At 46.0% G+C, this 12136-nt stretch overlaps 1 protein-coding gene across 1 annotated transcript; it reads left to right on the forward strand.

Annotated features, from left to right (window-relative positions):
* The first annotated feature begins 473 nt into the window (after positions 1–473).
* LOC137402366 (uncharacterized) lies at positions 474–1568 on the forward strand. The gene is made up of 2 exons (XM_068088867.1): positions 474–1271; positions 1407–1568. The coding sequence occupies exons 1-2, from the start codon at positions 474–476 to the stop codon at positions 1566–1568; spliced, it is 960 nt and encodes a 319-aa protein (XP_067944968.1).
* The last annotated feature ends 10568 nt before the right edge of the window (positions 1569–12136 follow it).

Here is a 12136-nt window from a genome sequence, read left to right on the forward strand (position 1 = left end):
AGGTCAAAAACCGAAGAACCAGGGAGACAGGAGAAGCAGCTAGCCGAACCTGTTGGTATCTCTGCGACCCAGTGGAAAGACACAAGAACGAGTTCCCACCTGAGGGACCTCGGATGCCCCTGTAGGGCGGATCAAAAGAAGGAATCCCTTTGCCCGGTGAGAAGCCTGCCTTTAAGGCAGCAGGGCTCACCCCCAGTGAAGCACTGGAACCCTCCTTGCGGATATCCCAGGGCTCGGGCCCAGGAGTATCCGGACCTGTTGCAGGTACTTGTAATGGCACTGAGCTGATCAGAGCCCAGGCACTGAGCCGGCCTCACTCCACGAGCTACTTCCTTTCAGGGTAGGTGGAGGTAAAGCCTGCCTAGTTTTTGATTGACCCATGGTGCACCACGAACCTCCGGAGCAAACAGGTGTTCGATAAACTCTCTCTGGCTACGAGGAGCTTGTTGGAAGAGAGTGACAGCCATGGTCTCATGTCCAATGAGAACCGGCTGGCATTCTACGGGGTTGTTCGCCTGCAAGTACAACTCCGGGACGTAAAGATCGAGGAGGTCTTTGTGGCGAGTAAGATAAGCAAGGACGCTATCATAGGGATGCCTTTCCTGGTGGCTCACCAGTGCACAATGAACTTCGAGCAGCCCATCGTGACCGTGTGGGGTCGTTCCTTGATCTTCACAAACCGACAGGGCCAGTTGCTCCTGGGTAAAGTTCAAATGTTGCACGACGTGGTAGTACCCGCCAGGACGGATATAACAGTGCCTTGCCGAGTCACCACGAAAAACCCCTGCCTGCTCGAATTAATAGATAGTTGCCCCGGTGGACCGCTTATGGCCAACAGTTTAAACCGGCCTGGGCTGAAGGGAGGCGTGACAGCTAGGTGTCTCAATCTCACAAACCACCCCTATCACTTGCGGGCAGGGTCGGTCGTCGGCAGCTACACGGGAGTAGAGGACCATCAGGTGGATGACGAACCACCTTTCTCCGGACCCGGGCCCACCTTGGGAGGCGTAGAAGCAACGCCGGGTGTAAAGGTGCCAGCCCACCTGAAAGATCTCTACATGTCTGCCAAAAAAAATTGCCAAAGGCTGGACCAGCTGGCACGGCTGGAGCAGCTACTGGTGCATTATCAGCACATCTTTAGCAGGGGAGACAAGGGTGTGTTCCATACCTCCCAGTTGCAGCACTCCATTCTATTGAAGGAAGGTACTCGCCCCATCCGACAGCCACCCTACCTGCTGGGGCCAGAAAAAAAGGCAGAGGCTGAGCTGCAGGTACAGGAGGTGCTGGACAGGGGGTTAATTGAGCAAGCCGGAGGAGCTTGGAGTTCCCCAGTAGTATTAGTTCAAAAAAAAGGGAAATGGCGGTTCTGTGCCGAATACCGGTGACTTAACGTCGTGAATACACAGGACGCCTACCTCCTCTCCCGGATTGACGACAGCCTCGATGCCCTCTCCGGCAGACGTTATTTTAGCAAACTCGACCTAGTGAGCGGGTATTGGCAGGTACCCCTGGACGCAGTCGCACAGGAAAAGTCTGTATTCACAACCCGATTTGGGCTCTGGAAATAGAAGATGCTGCCATTTGGTCTGATTTCGGCACTGGCCACGTTTCAGCGGCTTATGGAGCGGGTCCTGCGCGGGCTGCACTGGAGGGCACTTTTGCTATACCTGGATAACATCATCGTCGTCGCCCCGGATTTAGATACCCACTTGCAACGGCTGGAGGAGGTATTGCAGTGCTTGAAGGGACCTGGAATAAAGCTCAAGCCTTCTAAGTATGAGCTCCTGCAGCCACGAGTTCAGTACTTGGGACATGTAGTCAGTGAGGAAAGGGTAGCCACCGACCCAGAAAAGACCCTGGCAGTCCAGCAATGGCGGAATCCCAGTGGTCTCCGCAAGCTACAAGGCTTTCTGGGTATCGTGGGATACTACCAGCAGTACATGCCCGACTAGGCTGACACAGCCCGTCCGTTGAACCGACTCACCAGCAAGGGGGAAACCTGGTCTATGGGCCAAAAGGAGCAAGAGGCCTTCGACCAGCTGAAGGAGGCACTGTCCTCAGCCCCGCACTGGGTTGCCCAGACCCAACGCAGCCGTATATACTGGACACGGACGCTAGTAATTGTGGAGTCAGTGCAGTGTTTACCCAGGTACCAAGAGGAGTTGAGCGAATCATCGCACATTTCAGCAAGACACTGAATCTGGCAGAGCAGAACTACTGTGTGACTCGAAGAGATATGCTCGCCGAGGTGAGGGCCATAAAGCACTTCTGGCCTTACCTCTATGGTCGCCAGTTCCTCCTTCGTACAGATCACGCATTCCTCCAATGGCTGTGTCGACGCAAAGAGCCTTTCAACCAGATAATCAGTTGGTTGGAGATCCTTGCCGAAACCCAGTTTACCCTGGAACACAAGGCCGGCCTCCGACACTGCAACGCGGATGAGCTCTGCCGACAGACCTGCCAAGATTGTCGACAGTGCGAGCTGATTGAGTTACGAGATGGAGAACTGACCCACAAGGAGTTGGCCCTGAAAAACCAACCAGGAAAGAACCCGAGTCTTGACCCGAGGGTCCCTGGGACTGCGTGCGCGACGGCTGGTCGTTCAAGCCCGCCTCTTTCCCTAAAGGCATCGAGGTCCAGTTCGAGGTTGGCTGAGGCCAACCCGAGACTCTGTGGGACGGCTGGGATAAGCACTAGAGAAACCGCCACAGAAGAGTTGGCACGCATGCAGGCTGCCGGACGTGGACCAGTAGCCTCCATGTACCTCTCTATGCAGCAGGCGACGGAATTAACTTTCGAGCAATTGGAATTGCTCGGAGTTAGTTGCCAAATTCCAGTTTACTCTGGAACACAGAGCCGGCCTCCGACACGGCAACACGGATGGGCTTAGCTGACAGACCTGCAAAGATTGTCGACAGTGCCAATACTCGAGTTACAGGATTGAGTTACGGGATGAAGGACCGACCCACAGGGAGTTGACCCTAGAGAACCAGCCAAGAAAGAACCCGAGTCTTGACCCAAGAATCCCTGGACCGCGTGCCCGAGAGCTGGTCATTCGAGCCCGCCTCTGTCCCTAGAGGCATCGAAGTCTAGCTCGAGGCCGACTGAGGCCACCCCGGGACTCTGTGGGACGGCTCGGATAAGCACCAGAGAAACCGTCACAGGAGAGTTGGCACGCATGCAGGCTGCCGGACGTGGACCAGTGGCCTCCATGTATCTCTCTATGCAGCAGGCGATGGAATTAACTCTCGAGCAATAGGAATTGGGCGGATTCGAGCTGCGGCAGCTACACCACATTTGCCCATTCTTCTGGCTGCAGAACAGGGTACTGGAGGCACGTAGTGCTCCACACGGTCAGCCAAGGTGGTGCTCAGTCTGCCCCCTCCCACGTTCCAAGAAACAGCCATTGGACAGACTCACACCTTGGCCCGCTCTGGGGTGGGAAGAACGGTCAGTTGGCTCCGACTGACCTGGTATTGGCCAGGTATGACGGCCATGTTGAGAAGAATGGTCAGGTGCTGTGAGGTCTGCCAGGCGGCTAAGCACAGTGCCAACAAGGGAGCAGGTAGCCGGCAGAGGTTATACACAGGTCGCCCCTGGCAAAATTTGGCAGTAGACCTGGTTGGACCAATGCCGGAGACACCGAGAGGGAACCAGTGGATCCTTGTGCTAACAGACCATTTCACTCAGTGGCAGGATGCACTGACTCTCCCGGATGCCACAGTGCCTGTAGTTGCCAATGCGCTGGACGAGCGAGTATTTTGCTACATGGACTTGCCAGAGCAAATACATACGGACCAAGGGGCACAGTTCGAGAGCTAACTGATGTAAGAACTGTGCCTGCTATGGCGAGTAGAAAAAACTCACACCACACCATACCACCCTCAGGCTAATGGCATTGTGGTGAGAAACAACCGACAACTGGGAGACTCGCTACGAGCGCTTCTGCTAACACAAGGACAGGAGGAGTGGAACAGACTGCTGCCTCAGCTGATGCAGGCCTAAAGGGGTACGCCACACTCTGTTACGGGCAAAACAGCATACTTGCTGGTGTTCGGCCGAGAGTTACGCCTCCCTGACCTGTTAGAAATCAGCCCGCCTCTGCTGGAGGAGCTGCCTTTTCACCAGTACGTGCAGGAAACACAGAAGAGGTTAGAAGTTGCTCAGGAAACACTGATGCAAGCCCAACAAGCGGTGAGACAGGAGGACCAGGAAGAACCACCCCTATACGCGCCAAGAGAGTGGGTGTTGCTTCGGAACAAGCGCCGGCGAAGGGGAGTAAACCCCAAATTACAGGCCAAATACGTGGGCCCTTTTAAAATCATAAAAGCTTAGGCAAACCATACCAATTTGATCGAGAGACAGGGCCAGTGTTCTATTTAAAATGAGGGCCGGCTCAAGCCTTACTATGCCTGCAAGGAAAAGCTAAGCCAAGCACCAGCTACACTAGAGCTGAGGCGTGGCCCAAACATGAAAGGGGCCCGCGCAAAAAGGCAGAAAAGGGACTGCCAGCTCGAGCTGGCAGTCCCTTTCCTGCGTTTTTGTGCGGGCCCCTTTCATGTGAAGTCTATAGAATGTTCACATCTAGGTTAAACAGTGTTAATAGGTGCTTGGGAGTTGATAGGACACAAACTATTACTTCTTAGTTTAATACTTGGCAGAAGGCAAGCAGAAGAAATCGCACAACGAAGGACATTAGACAGTGAAAAGGAAAGCCAGTCAGAGTTGGCTTGGAAGCAGGCAGAGCAGCTACTCCAATCCAATCAAAGGATAATAGCTGATGGTAACTCAGAACAACGGGAGCCGACCACAGAAGAGTCGATTGGTGAGGAGTTAGATCTGCCAACCAAACTAGCCCAGACTGAGAGCCCTTTCCCAGCTCACCATGGGGAGGAGTTTAGGGAGCCCATACAACATAACCCCCGGCCGGCACGAGCTACTGGGGCACCGGACAGATATGGCGAGTGGGCGTGGCTGCAACGATTAGTAGCCAATCCGAGCCTGCCTTCAGACATCAAACAGGCGTGTAGAGGAGCCAGGAGGAGGTAAAAGAGGGGTCACTTACGCTTACACCCTGCAGCTACACAGACAGTCTCCAGGATCTCTGCACTGCTACTGCTACGAACACTCTCATCGACATGGCTAAAACAGGTGAGCTCGCTAGTTTGCTATCTACCGAGCCTTACCTGCCCGAACCCATGGAAAGCAACGAGGAAGCGAGGTTGGTAGACTTGCTGGCCCCAGAAGAGGAGAAGTTTGCACTCTTGAGCCAAACTGCCTCTGACAAGCCGGTAGGAGCCACCAGCGACCGAGTGACTGAGTGCTCTGTCCAGGCTGCCTCCTCGAGCTCTGCTCGAGTTAGGTCACACCTGGTTGACACTCTGTCAGTCATCAGCCAGTCTCGACCCGCGGAGTTAGTTGGTTTCAAATCTATCTCCAACAGCTGGGATGACACCGGTAACTCGGCCACGACCGACTCGACAGCGTCTACCAAGGAAGTACTTGAGATACACGAGAAGCTGGATTGGGTGGCCGATTTTGAGGCGGCTGAGACGGCTGAAGCGGCTCGGGTCTCTTACATTTTAGAGACCAAGTCTAATCAGTCGCCAACATCTCCCAAGCCCAGCAGGAAGCCAATCATAAGGACCAAACGTTTCATGGGCGGGACCACTTGGGAGAAGACATGGGCCGCTATTTTGGCACCCGGGACCTGTAACCTCTGCCAGGTCGAGACAAGCACACAGAGGATCCGGCAGCATGTCATGCAACATTTCTTTGTTTTTCTGTGCCCCTGCCGGCGTCAGCACGTGTCACGTGACCAGTTGTTGTCACACAGGAGGACCTTCGGAAGCGGTGAATGCGGAAGCATCGTCTACCTGGTGGACAGACCCCGCTGGCAGTTTTTCTTGCGCCTCCGTGGATGGCTGGCAGACCTGCCCATGTAGAAGTGTTGGCCCACACTCACCCCACCCGAGAGGCCAGTCAGGGCCTGGACCATTCGGGCAAAAAACAACCACCCCTGGAAGGAGCCACGTCGAGAGAAGCCAGCACGAAAGCGGCCCGCACCTAAGGAAGAGAAGGTTGGACCTGCGGACAGACGGCCTTCCCGCTCCTATAAGGGAAATGAGAACTCTCCACCGGTGCCAACCCTACCCACCAGAGCGGACCAACTTGGAGGAGGAGAGGCTCGGGGGACTGCGAGAGGGCCACTGCGACCGGTTACAAGAGGATGGTCGCCGTTGGCAGCGGATGGCCATCCGCGCTCGAGGACTCATTAAGGGTGCCCGGCATTGAAGCCAGGATGCCCTGTTCCTGGAGACTACGATCTCCTAGTGGGAAAAAGAGGCTCAACAGCACCGGCTCTGGGCCCAAATGCTCTCTCCTTCCTGCGTCAGTCGAATGGCCCCCATAGCCAGTCCTGGGGGGGAGAGTGTGAGGGAAATGCATCGCGAGCAGAGCCGGTGCCAGCGTGACGACCAAGTGACAGGCCAGGCCAGGCCTCCCCCTCTTGCCAAGAGGCTGGACCGACGATAAGGCAGGAACAACGTGGGTCACGTAGCCACCAAACATACGGCGGGAAGCAAAACCGCAAGTGGGCAGAGCTAACAAGAACGAAGCAGATAAAAGAACAGACGCGATGGAGAGGCAGGTAGAGTAGCGCAGCTCCCTGCATACGAGAGACACTTTATCCTTATACTGTGTAATATTTACGTATGCATGTCGTTGTTATATTAATACAACTATTTTTATTAGGTAAATACGCATTGTATGCTCAGATAACCACTCGGTCTTTGTGATTACTTGGCTTGTGGGAAACCGTGAAAGTGGCACAGTAAAATCCACCACACATAGATATATGCACACAATAACATACAAAAGAGTGTATAAACATTTCAAAATAAATATATTTTCCGGAAATTTAATTTGCCCATGGGAGTCTGATATAGTCCTAAAAATTCGCCCGCGAAAGGGTTAATTTCAGTGTCAGCAATGAGAAATTGGTACTTTTGTCTGATATAATTAAATTGTTACAAACTGAAATGCCGGTAAAAGTTTCAATGTTTGAGTTTTCTATTTAAAAAGGTCATCTGAAAAGTCAATATACTAACATAGGCTTTGTTTAATAATTGTAATTTTAGTTTAAACAGTTAATGGTAACATATAAAATCAGCAAAATTGAAAAACATTCATAGAAATACCAAAGTAAATGTTAACGTTTATGCAATGTCACAACACACAATGCCATATTTTGGTTTTATCACTTGAGAGCTTTGTTTATGCGAAAACATCTCATAAGTAATGTCAAAGATTTCTGAAAAAGTAAAAAACAATAAGCAGCATTTGTGAAAAAAAATTAGCTGATTTTTTACCCTAATAAAAGCATTTAGTCAGTATTATATAGAAGCTGCTAGTTATCTATAAGCTATGTTATAGGAATAATTCTGAACAAACATATAACAGTAGGGCAGCATAACCAGTCAAGCATTATTGATTTTTAGTGATACTAGTGGAAACTAACATTTTAGAACAACTGTGAAGTCGATAGAATGTTTACATCTAGTTTAAACAGTGTTAATAGGTGCTTGGGAGTTGATAGGACACAAACTATTACTTCTTAGTGTAATACTTGGCACCACAAAACCAAATGAAAAATATATGTGTTCTCTTAAAATAAAATCAATATTTTTAATTTGGTTTTGTGTCTTGAAAGAAAACTAAACCTACATGTAAGTTTTGTGTTATTGGAAATCAAAAATGTTAATTTAGTTTCAAAAGCTTGTTCTGATTAGAATCACAGTTGGTCATTTGGGCAGCTGATACTTGAGGCAGAGCATCATCATCAGTGAGGTAAGTGAAAATATAACATGGCTTTGCATTGTCAACTTTTTAATGAATTAGTAATTGATCTTAAGGATAGAAATTGATTTGAAGATATATTTTTAGTATTTGCATATATTAAGTTCTTAGCAGTAGAACCCATGATGCCCAGAACTTTTTTCATTTCATGTCTTATAGTCTGAAGGTGGGTGTTTATAAAGGTTGGTTCGAAAGAACCATATAGAACTTTCAAACACAAATAATTTTATATGCAAGCAAATGCATTTTTGAATAAAATTGTTCACAAAATGTGAAAACTTATTGTAAAGATTCTCCAGTGACAACTTTTATTCTCCAGACTAGCAAAAACCAAGGACTTCAAATGTGTAAATAACATGCATATTTATGTGGCCTAAAGTTACAATGAATAAGTTCACAATACAACTAGCATGGATATCAACGCTCCTGGAGTAAATTATGGACTCTCTTCTTGTGGTTTTTTATGTATATAAAGTTCCCACCTCTCTGACTCGATGACTAGCTAATTTTTTTTTTCCATTTGAGCAACAGTGAGTGTGGTTCACCCGTTGTCAGCCTGCTGGTTCAGCTGAGCCAGTCCAGCTGAGCTAGTCTTGCTGGTCAGTCCGGCTGGGCTAATTCGGCATTCTCTAGATCTGACTTGGCTGAGTATTTGTCATTTGGTCTACCTGAGCGAAGTTGTTGGTTGATTGATTTTTTTACTTTTTTATCCATGCTAGTGTTAAAAACTTGTCTGGTGAGCCGCTGCCACACACTTTCTTTCATTGAACATTGTAGGTAGCTCTGATTCTGTCTTGCGGCAATATTAAGAAGGCCTGCAAGTAATGTTGTTGACTTCCTTACTTTGAGCAACGTGTTTTACTCTGTAATAGTTCCTGGTCTGTCTGATTCAGTTCCGGGTTGGTATCCCAATCATTTATGGTCTACACAGCTTAATTTTAATGATCTGTATCTTGCCAAATTTTCCTGCCTTTTCTCTGTTTGCCTTCATATATTACATGGAGGGTGAGCAGGCAGTCCGAAATTCGCTGAAGTTGGCCAACATTTGCTTTTTGCAGTATGATGGCACTGCTTCTGGCTGGGGGCACCTTGGGTTGAGTAGGCTTGCGCCAGTCTTCTTTTTTATTCCATTCCTGTTTTTTTTGTGAACATTTAGCGGAAGTAAAAAAGGTACACTGAGCATTTGATGGTCTGCAAGCTATCCTCAATCTTGGAAGATGTTTTCATAAGTGAGTAGGCCAATGTGTTGATCCACTAGTTTGTATTTGCCACTCTTGTGCTCACCCTGATGCTGAATGACCACATTAGGTAATAAGTTACAGGGGAGCACAAAAATAACGCAATGCTAAAAGATTTTGTGTCTTCTCTCAAGAAACTGATCATGTACCTACAAATCTCACACTTTATTCTCCCCTTTATAAGTTTAGCGGTAACTATGACGCACATGTCCTGAAACACGTACTGCTTCATGCACATGATCTTTTTGAGAAACTGTGCAAATGGAGTGTCTGCTTTGGTCAGCTCAAGACTTAAAGTTAGAGTAGCTGGTACCTTTGTGGGTAAATTTGGCTTTTTGATGGATTTTGACTGGCCCTCTGCAATAGGTGATTCAGTAGTTAACAGGTTGTTTGCTGAAATAATGCAAGAGACACGGAAGCTACAGGGATTCTGCCAGTGACGCCTTCCCTCCAAATTGTCAGTGTTGTTGTTCAGCTCAGTTGATGTCAACTCTGCTGAAAGAGCAGTCTGCTTGGTTTAAAGCTCAATCGCAGGGTAACAACCTTTGTAAAACATAGCCCAGCCTGACTTGGTATAAGTAAAGTCAGAGGTCAGCATGTCAACTGGATCTGACTCCACGAAAACATGGCTTGCTGCTTGCAAAGCAATCCGGTTGAGCTACTCAAACCAACACAGCTGCAACATCACCTCTTAGCTTTCCTAGATTGCTGGTGACCAGTTTTTCTGTCTTTTGCTTCTTTTGTATACATGCCTCATCCATGACTAACTTTTCCACTACAAGACACATATGGCGAAGAATTGAAGAAATTGTCAAGACAATCAGTAGCAAAGTTTGAACTTTGGACATACAGGCAAAAAACTGCCACAATTTACCAAATCTACAATTTATTTTCATTAGAAGGCAATTTTTGTTAACAAATATGTGGTCTTTTGTCAAACAATATTAAAACAGAATATCATACAGTTTGATTTATTCAAATTAAAAAGTTTTATTAGAAAGATTAATTTTAAAATACATGTAGAAAGCTTACTTTTGTTTAAAAACTTTGCTGGCTGAAACAAAGTATGACAAAAATAAAAATTGAGATGTAAAAGCTTTTTGTTTTTTTCAGTGTCTGAAATCTAATGTAAAATAAACTATTTGCAACGTATTTTATTATGCACACTTGTTTGGTGCTTTTTGAATAGGTTTGCGCATTGTGCATTGTATTTTTTAGTTGCTGCTGTCCAGAATTCAGAATAAACCAGAACAAACCTAAGCCTCTCCTGGCTGACAAATTGTTTCAAAGTGGATACTTGCACAGTGAGCCTGCTAAACAATACATTGACAGAAAATTTATATCAGCAATCAGCAATAAGGTTATGCACTGGAGAACATCACGCTGCCTACTCAACAACAATAATGGCGTTCAACATTCTCAGTGCGCTTGCTAACGTATTACATTTATTTATTTTGTTTACTATTGACTTGCATAGTAAACGAAACTATTTCCTGATTCTGATCAACTTGACCTTAGCTGATATTTTTGCCAGCTGTGATTTACTAACAACCTACAGCCCACTACTTGCACACCTACCTTCCCAAGAATTTGAAGTCATGTCTGCTGTTCTCCAAGGAGTCACTTTAGCTGTTGTTTTAGTCCGTTACAGTTGATTGGCTCTTGCAAGTTTTGATCGGTATTACGCCATTTGCAAAGCATTTCAATACAGCACTTCAACATTTTCAAACCACATCGGAAAAGTTTTACTTCTTGTTTGGATCATCAATTTTGCGTTGTCAGGCACCCTATCAACATCCCCTTATATCGCTTATCTCATAAATGGTAAAGGTCGACCAAACTATTTTAATTGGTAAGGCCTCACTGCTCTTATTGTTGGACATGTAAATCTTTTTGTTTCACTTATTTTTACAACCTTTGGTCTGAATGCAGTTTTGAGAAAAGTACAAAAAATGAAAAAGCGAACTTTACAGAAAAAAGATCGGGTTTTGATCAAAACATCTGATTACACTATTAGAACGATTGTAATGCTTTATGCCTCGACTCAACCTTTCTTTCTGGTGTTGCTTTGCTTTCTTCTTAATTTTCCTGGCCGTCAGCAAATACAGTATGTAGTTACACAGATAGCTGTCTGCCTTCAAACCTTGTATGGTGTTGGTAATACTGTTTTTTATGCTTATCTAAACCCTGAATACAGACTCAAGGTAAAGAAGCTGTGTAAATCTTTTTATTTGTGCAAGGTCCATTCCATTGAAGAGTAGATTACATCTAGAATTTTTGATTAGTTGATTGTATAGGTTTGAATAATTGGCTGTACTTTTGTAACCTTTCTGTGCTGTAATACAAGGCTAAAAATTTGAAAATGTAGTGTTTGCCACTTTCTATAATTTTATACAATTAATAGTTATCTTTCTATTTTAAATATGTTAAGTTTAGTCAAACAAGCACATATTAACAAGTGGAATGTTGTTTAAATGTAATTTATCATCAAATGGTTGTTCATTGAATAAATTCTTTTTGAATATGAAAATTATTGGGTCATAATCTTCATAGCTGTCTCAGTCAGCAAATTCCACATCACTGTACTTGGAAATATAGTTGAAATAATTACCTGTAGTGCTTTTATGCATTTAAATACGTGTGTATGTAGACATGTATGTATTTACATATGTATGTATTCATGTACATACATACACATTTGCATATGCATGATCGTATGCACATACCTGTACATGTGTACATACATATTTATGTACCTACATATTTACGTATGTATGTATAAACATATTTATGTACATATGAACATGTTTATGTACATATGTACATACCTATGTATTTATATGTGTACATATGTACACAAAAATTTACATATGTTTGCACATAATCGCGCTAGTACTCTGGCTATATAGTGTGTTATGATAGATTGTTAGGTGTAACAATTATAAACAATTCCTTAATGGTAACTAGGGTGTAGTGAAGTAGTGCAGTTCTTACCGATGCCCTACTGTTTAAAAATCTATGAGTTGAAATCATGTACGAGG

This window comes from Watersipora subatra, chromosome 8 (genome assembly GCF_963576615.1).
Source record: "Watersipora subatra chromosome 8, tzWatSuba1.1, whole genome shotgun sequence".
Lineage (NCBI taxonomy): Eukaryota > Metazoa > Bryozoa > Gymnolaemata > Cheilostomatida > Watersiporidae > Watersipora > Watersipora subatra.